Below are 22,399 nucleotides of genomic sequence, written 5' to 3'. Positions count from 1 at the left end.
ATAATATTTATTGTACTGCTTCAAAGAGTCTCATAAGAAGTCTTACAGACTAAAGTTACTTACTTACCCTAAGTAGTTGTAGGAATGTATCTTCATTCATCTAAATTATTTATTGTATGCACTGCAGAATTATGTAGCTCTTGATGAGGTCACTTCTAGTAGTTGAATGTGAAATGAAATAAATACTGGCATACTAACCCTGAATTTAATATTTACCAAAAATATTAGCTTTGTGGTTAAATTCAGGATGCATTTCCAAGAAGTTAAAATGAAAAATAAAGACCAAGATATGCAAATTCTATGTAGCTACAGATGCTTATTAAATTACTAGGTACAATGATGATTATTGTTTTCATATGCTGCATCGTTTCTAATCCTAATGAAATTATCTATTTGATATAATTTTAATTTTTATATTAATATAATATTAACATAGTAAGTCTAAGATTTTATTTTCTGCTTCTAAATTAAAATATTTTAGTAATATATATACATGTATATGTATATATATTATGTGTGTGTGTGCACATGTGCATGTGTGTGCATTACTTAAGTCTGAGACAGTTCAAGACGGCGAACAAAATGGCTTTTATCTAAAGATCGTTGCATGATCATTTCTCATAAAGAAGGGCTGGGAGGTCACTTCTGAGTTCATTAAACCAGTCAGCGCTTTCTGCATTTCACTTTTGTGTTTGTTTTGAGGCAAGGTATGAGCATAGTCCAGGTTGGTCTCACATTGTGGTTTCTCCGCCCCATCCTTCTGAGTGCTGGGACTCCTGTGTCCATCCTCACACTTACGCTGGTTTATTTTCAGTTAGCTTTGTCTGAGAGTACATCCAGTGCAAAAAGGATAGGTCTGGTTTATGAGAAAATTAATTTTAAGATTATTTTTACATTTTAACTGAAATATACATGTATGTAATATATAATAAAATAAGCACAGACTACATAATGCATACATACATACATACATATATACCATCTACACACATATATGTATGTATATGATGTGTGCTAGTTAAAAAAATCTAGGAACAGCTCAATTTTTAAAAGACCCCAAATCTGCTTGAAAAGAAAATAATATATCAACCTATGCAGCATTTACCATATAAAAGAGAATTGTCATTGATTAAATTGTTCAATCTGTATGTACTGAAGAAACTTGTCTTTAGGAATGACACTGTACTCATTTTAGAAAGAAATTTTGTTTTTTTATTGAATATTTTCTTCATTTACATTTAATATACTAAAACCTTTCCCAGTTTCTACCCTCCCTGAAAATCCCCAACCCCTCCTCCCACCCCCTGCCTCCAAGAATATGCACCTCCACCCGACACACTCCCACCTCTCCACTTAATTTCCAAAGAACTTTTTAAAATATGTGCCTCACAGAGATATATGGAAGTAAATATCTTCACAAAACTTCATGAAGAAATTAATTTAGATTTGAAGTGAAAGGAAAACTGGAATGAAAATAGTGATATGTTAAGTTAAATTTCTTACTCCATTTAATTATCATTTAAACTTTAGAATTGATTAAAAAAAAAGTTCCTGGCATCCCAAATGCATTGCGCACTGGGTACTGGGCACTGGAAGGGGGACAGCATGCTGAGCAATTTCCTTTAAGCTCATATATATATATTTTTTTCATCAATAGCTCACAGTGCTGTGAATGAGACTGATGTCCCTATGGAAACAACTGAATGCATTCAAGGCCAAGGAGAAGGCTACAGGGGAACCAGCAATACCATTTGGAATGGAATTCCCTGTCAGCGTTGGGATTCACAGTACCCACACAAGCATGACATTACTCCTGAGAACTTCAAATGCAAGTGAGTTGGCTTCAGGAAATGCTGCAAACTTCAGCAGAACCCAGGGAAATGGGGAAGATTGCTTTTTGCACACTCTCTCTGTATTACAATGTAATGGCCTATGTGTATTTCAGTGCAAAATGGGGGACAGTCTTTTTTTTTTCCTGGCCTCAAATAAACATTTTATCAAGTGTTCTAGGTAATGCTGATTTAGAGGGTTGACAGACATATTTTATAAAACACATCTTTAGGTTCTTCCTCATTACAATTTTGCTTGTAAAGACTTATTTAAGAAATTAATTTTTCATGATAGCTGGTTTCAGACTCTATCCCTCTCAAGATTTCCTAATTGCATGAAGGCAAGGATTACATTTTCTTTCTTTTACAGTGAGATACACCTTGATTTCCAAAAATGCTTCCTTCAGATTGCTAAGTTTTCAGCCATACAAATCTGGGAACAAAATTATTTTCAGTAGTATAAGTATTTCCAATTATTTTTGGTTCTGTGCAAATAATGGGAATCAAAATTATCTAAATCAACCAAATCAAAGAAACTGACTTCCAGCATTAATTACATTGTGGACCTGAACATTCCCACAACTCCTCGCTCACCAGTTGTCTTGTAGGATAGGTGTGACAATACTGTCATTTGTTTTTCAACTGTTTACCTTGTTGGAAAGAGCTTTAAAAAGTTGCTTTTGAAATTCCACCACACATGCCATGCGTCATAGCTTTGCTGGAAGAGCACCTATTAAAGGACCTCTATTGGTTTTATATACTTGGTTTTTAATGAGAAAAAATGACAGCAGGATAGAGAACTCTACACTCTAGTGGCCCAACTGCAAAGGAGATTTGTGGGTATGCAAATGTGCATTCAGGTGCTTGTGCACATTTGTGAACTCACTACTCTGTGTTCTGGTTTTCTTTGTTGTTATTTTTATAAGGACATAATTTATACTTGCCATTCTGGTTTAAATTCTCTCATGTCCTCCTCAGAAATCTATCCTCTATTCCTCACACCTCAGCAGAAAATAACTATTGGATTAGCAGAAGCAGCAAAAGCAAGCACAGATTAGTAGAGAGGACAAGGAAGACCATGCTGGTGCCGATCCCACTGTGTTATCTTTTGCTTATTGGCAAAAGTCAAATAAGAAATTGCATTACTTTACACACATGCCAACATGGAAGGGGGAAGTCCCATGGGGCCCACTCCAAGGCAGACAACTAAGTCAACTAATGAGTGTTGAGAGGGAGAATCAGCTTTACCTGAGGATGAGCTTTCTGAACTGGTTACCCAGTACAAAATGATCAGGCCTGAAACCATATTCACAGAAACAACAAAATGCACTCGGCAGTTTATATTTATATTTGTACATACAAAACAATAATGCTCGAAGAACAAGAGGCCATCGATTTGAGAGTTTGGTGGCGACAAGGGAGGGCTTGGAGAGGTAGGACACATAAGACTGGCTGGAGGGAGGAAGGGAAAGAATAAAAATGATGTAATTATATTTTAATTTAAAATGTTAAAATAAGTAAATGCATAATATAAATTAAAAATACTAGCTGTTAAGCAAAACTGAGCATATGAAAATAACCAAGTTAATGTTTATCTAAGAAGAAAATGTTTATAAGAATTTATTTGTAAACTGCTTCCTTGAAACTAAATCATTGAAAATTGAATTGTGGATCTTATTGGAATGTAAATTCTTCTTTCTTAATTAACTTAGTTAACTAAAGTAGCTTAGCATAAATTTCTCTCCAAAGTCTGGACTACTATAATATTACAAAAATGTGGCACAATATTTTGCTCAGGATATTGGTTTTCTATTTTTTCCAATATAGCAGAAACAGAGATGGTTGGAATCTCTGCTTCTAATAAAGCATATTTGCCTGCATACATTCAATTCCGTCACTGAGCAATGCTATTTATGATAAGTACACATGAATTATGTAGTAATCAATACACTTCAGGTATTGTAAATAACTCCTCAACTAAGCATAACAAAACAGAGTGAAAATTTGGGCCAATCTCCTTTTTGGTTCATGTCTATTCTAAACTAATCTGGTGATTTTAGGGATTGATTCTGAAACTAGGCCCATAAGGACTTTTGGCAGCTTTAGATTCTCTTAATTACCTTGCTTTAAATTGAAAGTAAAGAATAATATAACTGAGAAATTATGTGTTTAATGTTGTAAATTTATGTGGATTATTTGAAAAATATTATACTTACTTTATATAGGCATAAGAGCTTAAATGTAATTTTATAATATTTTAGAGGATATAAAAATTCATTTATATTTTTCAGAGATGAATATGATAAGTGCAGGGGTTTGGATATGGGTTGTTATTTAAATCCTCCCATGTTATGACTAACCATTGGTCATATTTTCTCAGGCACTTTATTAAGAGTTTGTACTGCCAGGCAGTGGTGGTGCATGCCTGTAATCCCAGCACTCTGGGAGGCAGAGGCAGGTGGATTTCTGAGTTCGAGCCCAGCCTGGTCTACAGAGTGAGTTCCAGGACAGCCAGGGCTATACAGAGAAACCCTGTCTCGAAAAAACAAACAACAACAACAACAACAACAACAACAAAAAGCAAAAAAAATGTGCCAAGATCTAGTCTCACACGATAGATTATTACTTCTAGATTTCCTCGCTAAGAATTTTGTCTGTTTCTTGTTTCCATTTGGATATTAATGAAATTGAAAGGCTCTTAATTGTCCTGACATGACTACTATTCTTTCTGGACGATTATGCATGAATGTTTCCACGTTTTGTTTGATATGAACTTTATCTAAGAAATAAAGACATGTCTGGTGAATGGGCTCAGTGATGGGATGCTTGTAGAGTAACTGAGAACACCTTGTTTTGATTTTCAGTATCACAATAAATAGATAAGTATACCAGTCAAACAAATAGAGCTTTAATAGACATCTTAGACTAGAGAACTCTACATTTCTAATTAAACCTATGATTAAAGATGTATATGACCCACATTGAAAACTTATACAACTGTTAGTCATGTGTATTATAATTAAGTCTTCATTATTTAGTGATGTCTATTAAGATAATAAGTGACTTCTGAGAAAATGTATATGATTAGGAGAAACTATATGTATCAAAGGGTACATAAATCAAGGAAGAAAAGGACCTTTTTAAGGTTTAGAGAGTTTCAAATTCCATTTTAAGTAAGAAAAGTAGATATTAGTATGCTTTCTTCTAAAAGGAGAATTATAAGTTTCCATATTATTTATATATTTATTATATATGCTAAATACATGTACTGGGAGTCAAACTTTGAGAGTGAGTGAGGGGGACTGAGGGCTGCTGCCTCTATGGTCTCTCAGGCACCATTGTGCCTCACAAACTCTGATGTTTTGAGGACAGTGTTTATTTTACTACCCTGGGGAGTGTGTGTGTGTGGTGTATACAGAGTCCCAAGTTATTATCACTCTTCTAATCCAAACCATCCGTACATCTGCGATACTAGAAATGTACTGGGGTTAACTTCACCAGGCGATTTACCTTAACATGCTTCCTCTCAATAGGGACCTTAGAGAAAATTATTGCCGCAATCCAGATGGGGCTGAATCACCATGGTGTTTTACCACTGATCCGAACATCCGCATTGGCTACTGCTCTCAAATTCCCAAGTGTGATGTGTCAAGTGGACAAGGTAATAGCTGACATTTTGTAGTAAGGGCATGATTAAATCCAGGGGAGAGGATGGAGGAGGACACATTCTATTTCTGGTTGAACTATTGACTTACAAGGAAGATCACAAAGTCTAAATAGTGTATTTTATATATTCATTCATTTGAAAATTCATTCAATATTTATTTAATCATGTGGTTAGTTGGTTGTTATTCAAAGGACGGTACAGTTCTAGGGACTGGCTATAAAAGATTGGTACAACTACACAAAACTAAATGCCTGGCTCCAGAGACCTAGCCTTTACAACTGAGGCACTTCTACTTTTTGTGGATAGAAATCTATAAAGTGTAAATGCTAGTGGACTAATATGTAAATTTGTGGCAAAATAACAGAGAAAATGAGCTGTGAATGAGAGGTGAGAGGCGTTTCCTCTCTTAGGTTTTCATGGTCAGGAAGGACATGTGTGTATAGTAGAGGGTGATTTAAAGCAATACATCAGGACACAGAGCTGTGTCCTCCACCCATACATGTATAAAGCATTCTAGGAAACAATAAATGTAAGTAAAGAGAATAGATAAAAATTAAGGATTAATCTTGTCACTCTGCCTGTCACCAGATGAGCCAGAAGGCCTTTAAACGAGGCTATAAAGACAATAGAGGTAAATTGTTTGGGCCTTGCAGGAGCTCTCAGGATTGATGAAGAAGGGTTGTTGTGAAGTTGAGAAAGTATGTGATCTGACTTGAGCTTCAACTATATCATACTGACTGTCTCAAGGAAATCGAAAACTCAGGGATGGCTACAGACAAGAGGGCCAATGAAGTATTATATCCTGCAAAAGAAAGTCACTGCGACCTGGGTGTTAGTGACATTTGCACAGGGTTAGGGGAAATGCAATTGTCTTGGAAATATAGGTACCTTAAGACAGCCGATTCAGGGAGCAGTAGAAGATAGATTGAGTTCACTATTATGGAAATCATCGATCAGTGGTGAATAATAATGTTGCACTCTGGACACATATTGATGTGAAATCAACTGAGAATTATACTTTTAATGATCATATTCTAGTTCATCTAAACTTAAAAACCATGGCCATGTTAAAAAACTGTCCATTTTCTGTCTCAAAGCTCTATTTCTTGAGCTCATTGGCCTATATAGACTCCTTTTCTTTGAACACTTTCTCCAGAGCCACTGTTCCAGAGTAGCTCTGCAAACCGGAATTGTAGGATCAATCAGGAAAGGGTATCTTTCAGTCAATTCACTATGTGTGAGATTTAAAGGTTAGCTGGAAATAACCTTAAAACCACCAATTAAGGCACATTTGTTAGCATCTGAGTCTTCTGCATCCCTGTCTCATTCACTAGGACAGTTGATGATACTGTGGTAGAAAAAAATGAACACAGTTGTTTTTAGAACTTCTAGTCTATACTGAGTTGTTTTTATACACACAGGATGACCTACAACAGAATCATGTAATAGATTATGTAAATATTTTATTTGGTGATCAAGTAGATGGTATTGTTTATCTAAAATAAAATAATATTGTTTATATAACACAGTAATATATAATATCTAATAATATCTAATCAAGGAAGAAATATTAATTTTAATAACCAATGCTATGTGCTCAAATTATCCAAGTAGTACAAGCAAGACTGACTTAAACTCTCCTTCTAACAACTTTTCCATTTTCCTATCTTTTCACTATTTAATTAATTATAAATATATTGAATAACAATAAATTCAATGGATATGTGCAAGAGTGTGCTACACTCTTTCAGGAACACTCTATGAAGAAAGCAAAAAGCTACTACTCAGGACACACTGCCAGTCAATTCAACACTCAGCCAGGAAGTTTGCTGACCTTTGTGTTAAATATGCTACTGATAATATGAAGCTATTCCTTCTATCTATCTATCTATCTATCTATCTATCTATCTATCTATCTATTATCTACTTATTTATTATCTATACATATCCATTTATTATAAGTCTACCTACTATAAATATTATAAATCTATATTATAGGACAATTAGAAATTTCTTTCTTTTTTTCTACAAGCACACACATGTAAATCAATCTATATACTAATTTTACTTATTCTAAATATAAACTGGAAATATGCTTTCAATAGTTAATTTTTAATGAAAAATCTATTCCTTGATCCCAATGAAGAGAGAATATAGTGTAGAGAGCCAGACCACTTTTCATTTGAAAAAGTTTTACAGAATCTTGGGTGTATAGAAATATAGCATCAAGCATCATAAATTAAGCATTTACAGCTAATGCATCATAAAATTCATTTAAATATATTTTGGGTATGTGATTGCTATTATTAAATATTAAATTAATTTTACATACTAATTAGATGAATAATTATTTTTACAAAAATCAAATCTTGACTGAATATTTCATACTGCAAAATACAGAACAACATCAGTGTTTGTTGAGCTGTTGATATTTTTATTTTATAATGTTGAAAATACCTTCACAAAAATAATTAGTACAAAAAGGCAGATGTATGTTTAAGGCTGTTTTGGAAAATTTTACTAATGCTATTCTAATCTCAAGAAAAAAACCAATTAACTACATAGTAACTCAAAGCACAGTTGAAAAGTAAGCATTTAACTCCAAAGATACAGATTTACTAATGCGCTGAGTGTTAGACAGGAAACATTCTTTATATTTTCTTATCTGTCATTAAACTGTTGCATTTTCCTAGGAACAGAGACACTTGGTATGTACAGTGAAAGAAATAGTATTCACAGCGGACATTTGTAAGAGATCTGAGTAGAAGGATTTCTAGTGGTTGCTGGCATTGCAGTTTCACGTGGGTGAAAATGTGCATGTATCATGTATCATGTATCATGTATCATGTGCAGAATCAGGACTTCCATATTGTATGAAGTACCACAGTGAACTCTGAGAAAAAAACAGACACAAGGATCAATTTAAAGGAGCTTATGTTGGCTGTTTGAGCATTTTGAGTATCAAAAGATAAAAGAGGGGTGAAATATATGTCATATATGTGCATGTATATTTCATATATATACACATATATATTCATTTGACTAGAAATAGAATCTACAATTCTCTACATACACACCACTAATTCTACAATTCATTCCTACTTGGAAGAGACATATGGAAAGAAAAATTACTAGAAATAGAGCAATAACTCTTCTACTGCAATACAGTAATAACTGACTCACAAAAACCATCAATGCATTGCTCGGCATTTTGTGAAATCTGTTTAGAAATATGATGGTTACTCATTTCCAAAGCCTGGAAGGTTTAGAACCTGTTGTTATTGCTCATAAAAAGGCAAGTTTTTCCTTTACAATATGTAACCAACTGACCATATGCATCAATCAGCTGTGATTCACCAAATCAATGTCATGTCCAGAAGCTGTCACACAGTGAAGAGGATAAAGTATTACCTGTGTGATTTCTGCCAAGCATCTTCAACCTGATCTCATAAATGAGAACATAATCACACCAAATGAAAGGAAAGAACATTTGTACAACAGCTGTCTTGAGTGACTCATTAAGTCACCGTCACAAGAAACCAAAGTCTAAACATGAGTAACTGACCATCTTATTGTGTTACTCTTCTATATTTTCTGAGTAGTAAAAAGTTTCAAAAAATTCTGGGAACTACAAAGATTACTTTAAACCTTTTTATTTTCTTGGTGTCCCAAAGAGTTGCTTGCCTGATTTTTTTTTGGGGGGGGGGTGAGCGGTGTTAAATAAATATTTGTAATTGGAATCATTAGTGGACTGAGAATAGAGAGGTTGTAATCTTATATATTTCCCATTAATTCATACTGATGTTAATTTGTGCTTTAATTATTATGTTGATTTTGATGTTTTTACATGTTTACAAAATATTTATCCTTTACAATAATACTGAGTCCTGTGTATCTTGTGCCTAGATTGTTATCGTGGCAATGGGAAAAATTACATGGGCAACTTATCAAAAACAAGGTCTGGACTTACATGCTCCATGTGGGACAAGAATATGGAGGATTTGCACCGGTATATAAATTTCTTTCTTTCTACTTATAGTGTTATGAGAGTACTAATGTGACTATTCAGTTATTTCCTTCTATCTTTAACTGAGGGAGCCAATAGAAATAATAGATTAATTCTGTCTGTATAACTCATACCTTGGTTCTATCTATAGCAAACTTTTACGTATGTAATCTAAACAGTACATGTATGTTGAACACAATATTATATCTGAAGTGTAATAGATGCTGTAGGGAAGAAGAAAATGTAGACATGTAGTTAGATCCCAAATTTCATTGATGATGTAGTCACATTGACAAAAGCTTTATATAACGCAACAAGACAGTATAGTGGTCAGGTCAAGGGTGATAATATTAATTAAAATAAGACTAAAAACAGTTTGTGAAACAAATCAGTAAACAATCCTTTTATTTGTATACGAACATTAAATATCCTTAAATTTTATAGAAATAGTCTCTCTAGTAGCTATAATCTATAAAGCTTTAAAGTCATTATGGAAATATACTTGTAACTTAAAACATATTCTTGAAATATACAAATTTATGTTAGAAAAGTATCTTAAAGAATGTGGGATCCACATAGTACTATAAATAGTATTAGTAGTTGTAAAAACATAAATGAAGACTAACACTAACACGTAGTTTTTACTTAAAACGGATTGCTAGAAAACCCTCACATATATCCACACTAGAACCATAGAAAAGTTAGGATTCTTTAATTAAATGCTGGCTACACAGCTTTTTAGATTATTTTTATGCTGTTTTATCATCATATTATTATATGGGAGATATTTCTATTGAAAATAAAAGATCAAAGATTCAGAGAAGTTAAATCATTTCAGGTTGTATTTTAAATGAAAGGTTCTCTTCTAGACTGTGTAAGACTGGTTGATATTTTAAATTAATTGATTTTACAAATGAATAGGAATGGGATATTTAATGGTTTTAGAAAGGATGTCATTAGGTAATCCATGTTGGCCTCTAGTTCATGATTATTTACAACTCAAATTTGAAATTTCTGAGATCACAGCAATCTATCTGATTGCTGACCATGCTTAGTTAACTGACATTAGCTTTCTTTTTGGAGGAACAATTAAAAGTTATTTGAAGATATTGTGGAAGAAATTGGTGAATTACTGCATTTCACAGTAGCCCTTGTCTTAAAAAGCAATACTTTAGGAGGAGGTAGACAATAGTAATGGACTTTGAAAACAGCCATTGATTCCAATGCCACCTCTATTACTCACAAGTCATGTGACTTACAATACTTAGTCTTCTCGTAGGGTTTTGTTTCCTCAAGCATAATAAGTATAGCATTGTTTTACATCCTTTTTTATAAGGTCTGCTGTGGACAGCAATATCAAGCATGTGGGAACCACACTGCTTGCTGTTTTGCTTAGTCTAGAAAGTAAACCTGCAATTGGAAAGATGATCCAAGTTTCCATGTGCGAGCTCTTTCCAGTTTTATTTTAAATCATGTTTAATTATATTCAAAAATAATTGTAATTAATACCACATTAACTATTAACATATTATCAAGTAGACTTCATCCCAGGGATGCAGGGATGGTTCAATATAAGGAAATCCATCAATGCAATCCACTACATAAACAAACTCAAAGAAAAAAACCATATGATCATCTCATTAGATGCAGAAAAAGCATTTGACAAAATTCAGCATCCTTTCAGGCTAAAAGTCTTGGAAAGAGCAGGAATTCAAGGCCCATACCTAAACATCCTTAAAGCAATATACAGCAAACCAGTAGCCAACATCAAACTAAAGGGAGAGAAACTTGAAGCAATCCCACTAAAATCAGGGACTAGACAAGGCTGTCCTCTCTCTCCATATCTTTTCAATATAGTACTTGAAGTTCTAGCTAGAGCAATTAGAAAACATAAGGAGGTCAAGGGGATACAAATTGGAAAGGAAAAAGTCAAATTATCACTATTTGCAGATGACATGATAGTCTATTAAGTGACCAGAAAACCTCCACCAGAGAACTCCTACAGCTGATAAACAACTTCAGCAAAGTGGCTGGTTATAAAATCAACTCAAGCAAATCAGTTGCCTTCCTATACTCAAAGGACAAGCAGGCTGAGAAAGAAGTAAGTGAAATGACACCCTTCACAATAGCCACAAACAATATAAAGTATCTTGGTGTGACTCTAACCAAACAAGTGAAAGATCTGTATGACAAGAACTTCAGGTCTCTGAAGAAGGAAATCGAAGAAGACCTCAGAAAATGGAAAAATCTGCCATGCTCGTGGATTGGCAGGATTAATATGGTTAAAATGGCCATCTTGCCAAAAGCAATCTACAGATTCAAAACAATCCCCATCAAAATCCCAACTCAGTTCTTCACAGAGTTAGAAAAAACAATTCTCAAATTCATCTGGAATAGCAAAACCCCCAGGATAGCTAAAACTATTCTCAACAACAAAAGAAATTCTGGGGGAATCAGTATCCCAGATTTCAAGCAATACTACAGAGCAATAGTGTTAAAAACTGCATGGTATTGGCACAGTGCCAGACAAGTGGACCAATGGAATAGAATTGAAGACCCAGAAATGAATCCACACACCTATGGTCACTTGATCTTTGACCAAGGAGCCAAAAACGTTCAGTGAAAAAAGAAAGCCTTTTCAACAAATGGTGTTGGTTCAATTGGAGGTCAGCATGCAGAAGAATGCGAATTGATCCAGTCTTATCTCCATGTACTAAACTCCACTCCAAGTGGATCAAGGACCTCCATGTAAAACCAGACACACTGAAACTAATAGAAAAGAAACTGGGGAAAACCCTTGAGGACATGGGCACAGGGGAAAAGTTCCTGAACATAATACCAATAGCTTATGCTCTAAGATCAAGAATTGACAAATGGGACCTCATAAAATTACAAAGTTTCTGTAAGGCAAAGGACACTCTTAAAAGGACAAAATGGCAACCATCAAATTGGGAAAGGATATTCACCAACCCTGCATCTGATAGACAGCTAATATCCATTATATACAAAGAACTCAAGATGTTAGACCCCAGGAAACCAAATAACCCTATTAAAAAGGGGTACAGATCTAAACAAAGAATTTTCACCTGAAGAAATTCGGATGGCTGAGAGGCACCTTAAGAAGTGCTCAACATCATTAGTCATTAGGGAAATGCAAATCAAAACAACCCTGAGATTTCACCTTACACCAGTCACAATGGCTAAGGTCACAAACTCAGGAGACAGCAGGTCTTGGCAAGGATGTGGAGAAAGAGGAACACTCCTCCACTGCTGGTGGGGCTGTAAGATGGTACAACCACTTTGGAAATCAGTCTGGCGGTTCCTCAGAAATCTGGATATGACAATTTCAGAGGACCCTGCTATACCTCTCCTGGGCATATACCCAAAGGATTCCCCGGCATTCAATAAAGACACATGCTCCATTATGTTCATAGCAGCTTTATTTATAATAGCCAGAAGCTGGAAAAAACCCAGATTTCCCTCAAAGGAGGAATGGATACATCAAATGTTGTATATTTACACAATGGAATACTACTCAGCCATTAGAAACAATGAATTCACAAAATTTTTAGGCAAATGGTTTGATCTGGAAAATATCATCCTAAGTGAGGTAACCCAATCACAAAAGAATACACATGGAATGCAATCTCTGATAAGTGGATATTAATTAGCTCAGAAGCTCTGAATACCCAAGGCACAAATAGTATAACAAATGACTCCCATGAAGAAATATGGAGAGGGTCCTGATCCTGGAAAGGACTGATCTAGTGTTGGAGGGGAGTATCAGGACCGAGAAAAAGGAGAGAGGTGATTGGAGAATGGGTGGAGAGAAGAAGATTTATGGGACATATGGGGAGGAGGGATCTGGGAAAGCGGAAATCATTTGTAATGAAAACTAAGAATATAGAAAATAAAAATAAAAAAATAGTAGTAATTAACAACACATTAATTATTAACATATTATTTGTTATTAATAATTATTATAATAATTAATACATCATAATTATATTGTATTAATTATAATAATATCATTTATGTTCAGATTTTAATGACAATGAGAATCAAGTCATTGGATGTAGAATTTGGCTTAACTCATATTTCTGAGGCAAATATAAACAAAAATGTTAACAGATTGGTCATAATCTTATAGAATTATCATTTTTATTTTGAAGCAAAAGTTAATGTGTAAGTTGGAAAACTTTGTTACTCAGCTATCTGTCAGAACACTCTAGTTTGCTAGTATTAAATCTAAACATTGAGAAATCAATTACCAATTTATTAATAATTTTCTTTTTCATCACAACAATTAGTTGCTAGTGATTATTCTTATACATTAGAAAAATAAAAATGTATTTTACTGTAGCTTTCACTTTCTATCTTATAATTTAATCTTCAAATTCTCTATACTGTGCTTTTAGGTAATTCTTATCTATTTTCTGCATAGTATTTTTATTTTTCATAATATTTTTATTTTGTACTATAAAGGTTATATAGAATCCAGGTCAGAAAATCTCTCACAATTATTTAAATATATTATTTATGGAGCCTTATTCCATATTCCCTAAACTTCTAAATTGAAGATGTGTTTCCAAACTTTGGGAACAGCAGCCAAAGCTTATGTTGAATATGTAATAAAAGAGGTGGTTTAAGATCATATCTACTTGTGACAGTAAGAGACACTTCCCAATATTCAACTTGTTTTTGTAGTCATATCTTCTGGGAGCCAGATGCTAGCAAGTTGAATAAGAATTACTGCCGGAATCCTGATGATGATGCCCATGGACCTTGGTGCTACACGGGGAATCCTCTTATTCCTTGGGATTATTGCCCCATTTCCCGTTGTAAGTACATGTCATGATCTTTTTCACCTAAAATATTTCAAATGTACTTTATCTCCACGAAAGCAACCTCTTAATCAGAGGTTAAAATGATGTAGGATTCTGCTGTTGATTCCAAAAATGCGGCTCTCTAGAGAGCAATGCACACTGTCCACAGTCTGTCTCCTCTGTCTATTCTCCCCACCTCCTCTTCCCTCCCCTGCCCACCATTCCTCTCTCCTCCCCACTGTTCCCATTCCCTCACCACCCTTCCCTTCCCTTTCCTACCTGTCCCCTTCCCTCTCCTTTTCTTACTTTCCTGTTTCTTCCCTGACCCTCTTATCTATCAGCACAATAGAAGCAATTGTGCTTATTTAAAATTTTTCTTACGCTGAAAAATTTTTCTACTTGAAATTAAGTAATAAACTGTCATGGTGTTAGATGAAAGACTCATCCCAGCACCAACATTGCCTATTCATTCCGTGACTAGAGCAGAGCTTCTTGTGAACTTTCTAATTCTGCAAAGTCTGTGAAAAGACCTGAAATCATCTTTAGGAAAATACTAAAATGCATGGAGGTTCACACATACTCTGTGAAATATATTTTAGTATTACTATTAAACTTTAGTATTAAAGTTATCAAGATAACATTATTAAAAGGTATTAATGTATAAGTGATAAAGTATTTAATATACTTCATAAAAGTATGTTCTGTATATTTCCTATTTAATGAAATGTAACAATACATAAAAATGTTAGAATTAAAGAGAAAATGATCAAAATTAGGCTTTTAGAATAAATACAGTTAACAAAGAAATGCAAAGGCCATAAAACTAACAAGAAAGAAGGCTAAAATATCAAGAGAAAGTTTGGAAATATCAAATGGAAAATAATAAAATTGATTATTAGTGCTCAGTAAACGTATGGACAACACTGTCTTTCAGTGCTGTACTTCTTTGTGTAGTATGCAATTCTGTCTACATATCAATTTTGACAAATGAATCAAAAGGAATAATAATACATATGTGTTTGTACTATTAACTCTTTCAGGGATGCTGTTCTACAGAGTATAGGGTAATTGGTTCCCTTGATGCTACTTACTAGGTGTCCAAAATCAATGTTTCCCCTACCAGTCCTGACAATCAGAAACACTTTCAGACATTTGCAATATCTCACAAACAGGAAGGAGATTCTCACAAATAAAATCCATATACATGTATATCAGATTAGGTAATTCATGATTACCTGTAACTCCAGCTCCAAGGTGGTCTGATGCCTTTGCCATTTCAGGCACCAGAACTACCCACCCCCTGACACACTGAATTCACTAAATTAAATACACTGAATTTAAAAAGTCATGAAAACAAATCTATTGTGAAAGGATGTACTTTTGTAATATCAGTAAGAACCTTATTTAAAATCTAATTTTCTTGTTACACAAATTAGAAATAAGTATTTTAAGAATATCTGCAAAAATTCAAGTGAAGAATATTTCAGGGCCATGAGATGAATCAGTTGTTGAAGCTCGTTGGAGCAAGCTTGATGACCTGAGTTCAATCCCCAGATCCCATAGTGGCAAGAAAGACCAACTCCTGAACAAAACCTTATGTTTATGTATATGTGTGTATACACCATGTATATGCATGATGCTATGTCCACCCCCCCACACACATTAGATTATTAAAAAGAACAAACCATTGCATTGAAGAAATAATACCACTTTGAAAAAAATAAAAGGTAAATCCATCTTTAATCTTTGAAAACTATTTTTTTTATTTTCTATATTCTTTGTTTACATTCCAAATGATTTCCCCTTTCCTGGATTCCCCCTCCCCATAAGTCCCATAAGCCCTCATCCCTCCACCCATTCCCCAACCAATCTCCTCCCACTTCTCTGTCCTGGTACTCCCTTACATTGCTGCATCACTCCTTTCCAGGACCAGAGCCCTCTCCTTCCTTCTTCTTGGGAATCATTTGATATGTGAATTGTGTCTTGGGTATTCAGAGCTTCTGGGCTAATATCCACTTATCAGTGACTGAATTCCATGTGTGTTCTTTTGTGATTGGGTTACCTCATTTAGAATGATATTTTCCAGTTCCAACCATTTGCCTAAGAATTTCATGAATTCATTGTTTGTAGTTGCTGAGTAGTATTCCATTGTGTATATATACCACATTTTTCTGTATCCATTCCTCCACTGAGGGACATCTGGGTTTTTTTCCAGCTTCTGGCTATTATAAATAAGGCTGCTATGAACATAATGGAGCATGTATCCTTTTTACATGCCAGGGAATCCTCTGGGTATATGCCCAGGAATGGTATAACAGGGTCCTCCGGAAGTGTCATGTCCAGTTTTCTAAGGAAGTGCCAGACTGATTTCCAGAGTGCTTGTATCATTTTACAATCCCACGAGCAGTGGAGGAGTGTTCCTCTTTCTCCACGTCCTTGCCAACACCTGCTGTCTCCTGAGTTTTTAATCTTAGCCATTCTGACTGTTGTGAGGTGAAATCTCAGGGTTGTTTTGATTTTCATTTCCCTAATGACTAATGATGTTGAACATTTCTTAAGGTGCTTCTCAGCCATTCGAAATTCTTCAGGTGAAAATTCTTTGTTTAGCTCTCTACCCCATTTTTAATAGGTTTATTTGGCTCTCTGAAGTCTAACTTCTTGAGTTCTTTGTATATATTGGCTATGTTGAGTTCAAGAGAGGACTTTTTCCAGTTAACTAAAAATTTAATCTTGTTTCAGGATATCTGGAAATTAGTTATAATAATAAACAAATACATCATATTTGCCAAAAAGTTATGTTTGTTATTACATTTTATGTCCTGTGGTTATAGTCTTTCCAATAAATTGGTATTTTCCAATAATCTTTATTACTCCTGGTTATTGGTTTCATATTTTAAAATGCTGTCTCAGATAATTTCCCTACTGCAACACCAAAACATACAAATCTACTTTACCAGAGATTAGCATTAAAAAGTATTTTTAAATTAATATAATAGAAATTGTTATTCTTTTGTAGTTCTAGGCTCCAGCCAGGACTTACATACTATATTACCATTCTTCTACTAACACCCATCCCATCTCTCCTTTTTCTGAACATTCATATATTTTCTTTGTATCTTTTAGTAACATTCTTTGCCTAAGAATAATAAAAGCTTATATAGTGTATAGTCATGGAAGAATAAAGGAAAAATACCTGTTATTTAAAATAAATTGTAGTGATTTCTGTATTAAATCTAGCTCAACTTTGAACAAATGTATAGATCAGAGGAATTAAGGACTTGTGCCTTGACTTATAAACTTAAGGTAGGCAGAAATCATAATTTTGAAGTTTTAAAAAACAGATATTAAACTAACTTTTGCAAACAAAAATTATCAAGATGCTGTTGAAAGTTGTCAGTGTGTTGCTAGTGTATGATTAAATACTGTTACCAATAACTCATTTTTATTTCAATGTATACTGAACATTAATTGCAATAAATATTTTCACACTGTCATTTTTCCAACTTATATTTATAGCCCGGATTGATTTACATTTTCTCCCTGGTGAAAGGCTAATACAATTTATCTTTAGAAGACTTGAGTTCTTGTTATTTATTTAACCTCAGTTACAATATTCATCATTTTTTCACTATATATTTTCCTCACAAAACAAGTGAAGATTTGTGTTCTTTCAAATTACTGAATAGTATATAGCATATACTGTGGTGTGGAGTTTATCAAATAGGAAATAATGAAGAAATAGCTGTATGTTCATCCCCCCCACACACATACACCTCTTAATGTATCTTGAGTAAATTGTAGTCATTGAGAAAGGAATAATTGATTTCAACTCAACTAAGTAGAAAAAAAGAGTTCCATGGCTCTGTAGGTGTATAAGTTTAGCTACTTACTATACTTTTGAGTTGTATTCTGTATTTGCAAAATTTTATAATGAAAGCAATAATTTTTCTGGGCTGTTGTAAATATGATCTATAAGAATAAAAATGGTCTTTATTGATAATTTTTAATTTTTATTGGGTTGCTATTATATACAAATTCTTATACAACATGCTGCTTATACAAAATTATTTATACATTGCTTCTTAATCTCAATTGATTTGCAGTATGGAGGAACAGTTATAAAGCACTATAATCATGCTATAAATATACACTAATATTAATGTATAAAATAATGATGGGAAATAGATGTTTGGTTGGAGACATAAGCCATATTCATAGTATTTTGAATTTCAGCTGGAGATTTGAACTATAAGAAATTAATTTTATTCATGTTTTCACTAAGAGCCCCTATTACTATAGTCTGAGGTTGTTCAAACCTGTATACACACACACACACACACACACACACACACACACACACACTTTCCAACTTTTTATAAGTAAAATTTATACTTGATAAAATTGTAGTGTGCTTTCCTTTATATTTGCGTCATAGACACAATATTCTATTTTCTTTTTTTGATTAATATTTTTTTTTCACTTTACATCCCTCGCTTGAGTCTCACCTCCCTAATCTCCTTCTAGTCCCACCATTACACATCTCTCCCTCAGGAAATGGGACACCATCCCTGGGTGCCAGCACCCCCTGGGACATACATGCAGTTTGCTCGCGTTTTCAGTCTTCATTTGTCAGATGTGAGTAGTGGAGCAGATAGAGGAAGGAATGCACAGGAAGAGACATGTAGCTAGTGTTCCTGAGGGAGACAACAGCACCCCAAACACCATTTCTCAGGGTTTTTTCTTACAGTGAGCAAAGGAACTTACAATATTCAAATGAATCCAGAAAACTACAATTCCAGAATCTGGTTGCAGCTGACATTTCAGCTTATTTTAAAGTTCGAGAATACTGAAGTAGAAGAATTAAAATAATTATTAATTATTACTAAACCATTAATTATTAAAACTTCAGATATAAGATTCCCTTAAGTGTTTCAAAGTAAATACACATCCATGAAATAACTAGAGGTGGAACTGATCATATTTAATATAGAGTATATTACAGAAGACATATCTTCATCTTTGTTTTAAAAACGTAAGGGATGAATATCAAATTACTCAAACATGTCAAGTAGACCAATGAATATCTTTGGCGAGTTAGAGGCTACGCATTGGTTCAGTCCATCTTTGTACTATAAACTGAAAACCTAGTCCTCAGAGGACTCTAAGGGAATACCGCCCACATAAAGTAAAGGAAAATGACAAAATTTAGGTTTGCCTGTATCTTTATCCACCTATAATATCTAAACCTGGAAGTGAACATGAATCAAAACCCTTTTGTATGCACCAATTCTCTCAAGTACTCTCATAAATAACAATCGCATTTGCATTCCAAAGGTGTCTATGTGTCATTATTGTTTTGTTGCTGGATTATTGGAGCGCAGGGCATTTCCAGGGATTAACAGCCAGCTGCGTCTAAACTGGGCCTGGCTGAACTCTATGCCATCAATTCTGAAGAGTTAAGACATAAAGCTTCAGGAAATGTCTTGTGTCTCATTCATTACTGTTCAAGTACTTTCAAAATCCTAGCATCTTTTAAGCTTCTCTTTATGCAGCAATTAAACTCCAGTAGAAAGTTCATGGAAAAGCAATAAGTCATGGGAGTTCAGGTAGAGCTTTTTTTTCAAACATCTGGAAAAGCTAATGTCTAGCATATTCTATCAACGAAAATAATTATTTACCCCTGTCTCAGCTGAGATGACATTAATTTCTATTTTCCAAATTCTTGCATAGGTTTAGAAAGCATCTGCATTCTCAATTATCTTCACTTGAGTATAAATAAAAATAGGTTTTATGAAAAAGTAAATAGTTCAGATTGCAGTGAAAATAAAGCAGTCAGTCTACACGGAGTCTTCATTCAAACAATAATAACGTGAATGCTAGTATATGGAACGGCCATGCTGTACCGTGCTGAATATCTTGCAGAGAGAGTTAATCTGGTACTGGATATAATTGTCTGCCAAAAGCCATAAAGCCACACCCACATGCATCCTACAGAACAGCAAAACAAGATTTTTCCTATATTATGTAGTACTAAGCAGAAGATACTGACAGTATTAAATAGTAAGAGCATGATAACGTAGAAAAATATTATATTTATAATTTATTTTTATATCAATAATGTTAGTAAATTATTCATTTTTAAATAAGTGAAATGTCCACAATAACAATTTTAGTAAATTATTACTATAAAGTAAAGTATTTAGCAAATACTTAGATTTCAGTGTCATTGTCTGGTTTTATATAGATGAATATGTACCCATGAATTATATCATTTATTGTATTTGTTTCTGCAGGTGAAGGAGACACTACACCTACAATTGTCAATTTGGACCGTGAGTAGTATTCAAAATATACAATATAATTCTATGTGTCACAAGGGATTTCATATTGTCTTCATAGATAGGATAAGAATAGAAAAAATTTCTCTGGTTTATATGAAAAATATTTAGCACTATTATAACATCTCTTCAAAAGTCAATGTATTTCTTTTTATTTCATGTTTAAGTTCTGTGTATATATGTGTCCCTATAAAAGGGATGTGCACATTGATGCAGTTGCCCAAGGAGATGAGTGTCAAATCCCCTAGAGCTTGTAGTGAGCCACCTGATGATAGGTGTTGGGAAATGAATTCAGATCCTCTATAAGAGCAGAACTGATTACAGAACCATTTCTTTGGCTTCTATTTGCCTTTTAGTTTTGATTGTAGATTTTAATTGTAGATGTGAAATAATTAAAAAACTTCATATAACTTTGAAAAGTATACTTATGCATTTCTAATTAAAGATGACCATATGCAATCAATATAATCTATCTATCAATCAATCTATCTATCTATTTATCTATCTTTCTATCTATCTATACACATATATATCACCTTCTAAGAGATATGACAATACGAACAAAAGAAATAAAGAGGCCAGATTTTGGACAATTTCATAATATCTATATTCTTTTCTGTCTTAAAGCTCTTCACTAGCCCTGTGGTCTGTTACATAAGACATGATCACATCTGAGATATTCACCAAATCCTCACAATAAGAATCTGGTGGGGACATTTGGTTTTTGTTTTTCACATATTTCTTAGGCTGAAAGGAGTTATTCAAATATTTTGTTTATAAAAAAATTAAAACATTTGTTGTGCCCCAGGCTAAGGAAGCAAAGGGAAATCTAATCTAGATCATGGAGAGAGTACAAGAGACTAGATAGAGAAGCCAGCACAGGGTCAAGAAAACATCCATTCCAAAGAGTCTGAATTATCTCATTAGGACATAATGGTCTGGTTTTAATAATGCTGTTACTATACAAGTTCTATAGATAGAATGGTAGTAAGGAATTTTAAAATTCTTATCTCTCAAATTCAGAATGGTCAATTACAGTTTTGTCATTTTTCTCACTTTGTATTTTTCTCACTTTGGCTAGTTTATTGCTTTTCAACTTGTGGGTCATAACTCCTTCACAGGTTGAATCACTGCTTCACAAGGCTTGAATATCAGATATCCTGCATATTAGATATTAACATTATGATCATAATAGTATCAAAATTACAGTTGTGAAATAGAAATGAAAATAATTTTGTGCTGGATGGTCAGCACAACATGAGGAACTGCATTGAAGAGTCTCAGCAGTAGGAAGGATGAGAACCATTTGATCAGAGGTTAGATGTCAGTGAAGGAAACACACTAGTGATGGATTTGAAGAATTTGTTCTTAGTGCCTGGTGAGCAAAGCACTGTCCCTATCACTGCAAGGCTGCTTTGGGGTGATAAGGTTTTTTGTGCCACTTAACAGCAAAGGTGAGGATAGCAAGTATCTTGGGATTGATATACAGTTGTGCACTTTCTTCAAAAGTCTCCTTTAATACAATCATACTAGTCAGATCTGTGTAGTGATCACTGGACTTAATAGAAGTAATAAGCTCTGTCTTGACAAATTGTTGATGTGGTCCTGTTTTTTAGATCCTGTGATATCCTGTGCCAAAACAAAACAACTGCGGGTTGTAAATGGCATTCCAACACAAACAACAGTAGGGTGGATGGTTAGTTTGAAATACAGGTAATTATGAGTGATCACAA

The 22,399-nt window shown here is 33.9% G+C and overlaps 1 protein-coding gene across 2 annotated transcripts in view; it reads left to right on the top strand.

Annotated features, from left to right (window-relative positions):
- The window catches only part of Hgf (hepatocyte growth factor), a 76,501-nt gene that overhangs the window by 39,459 nt on the left and 14,643 nt on the right, over positions 1-22,399 (top strand). For both annotated transcript variants that reach the window (XM_052173127.1, XM_052173126.1), the window contains exons 8-13: positions 1,658-1,832; positions 5,363-5,490; positions 9,403-9,505; positions 14,210-14,343; positions 20,622-20,660; positions 22,283-22,379. In XM_052173127.1, the coding sequence (XP_052029087.1) occupies positions 1,658-1,832; positions 5,363-5,490; positions 9,403-9,505; positions 14,210-14,343; positions 20,622-20,660; positions 22,283-22,379 (676 nt within the window). The remainder of the gene's footprint in view (positions 1-1,657; positions 1,833-5,362; positions 5,491-9,402; positions 9,506-14,209; positions 14,344-20,621; positions 20,661-22,282; positions 22,380-22,399) is intronic.

This window comes from Apodemus sylvaticus, chromosome 2 (genome assembly GCF_947179515.1).
Source record: "Apodemus sylvaticus chromosome 2, mApoSyl1.1, whole genome shotgun sequence".
NCBI classification, from domain to species: Eukaryota; Metazoa; Chordata; class Mammalia; order Rodentia; family Muridae; genus Apodemus; species Apodemus sylvaticus.
Note: the sequence above shows the minus strand (reverse complement) of the source record. Positions and strands in the feature narration are given on the sequence as shown.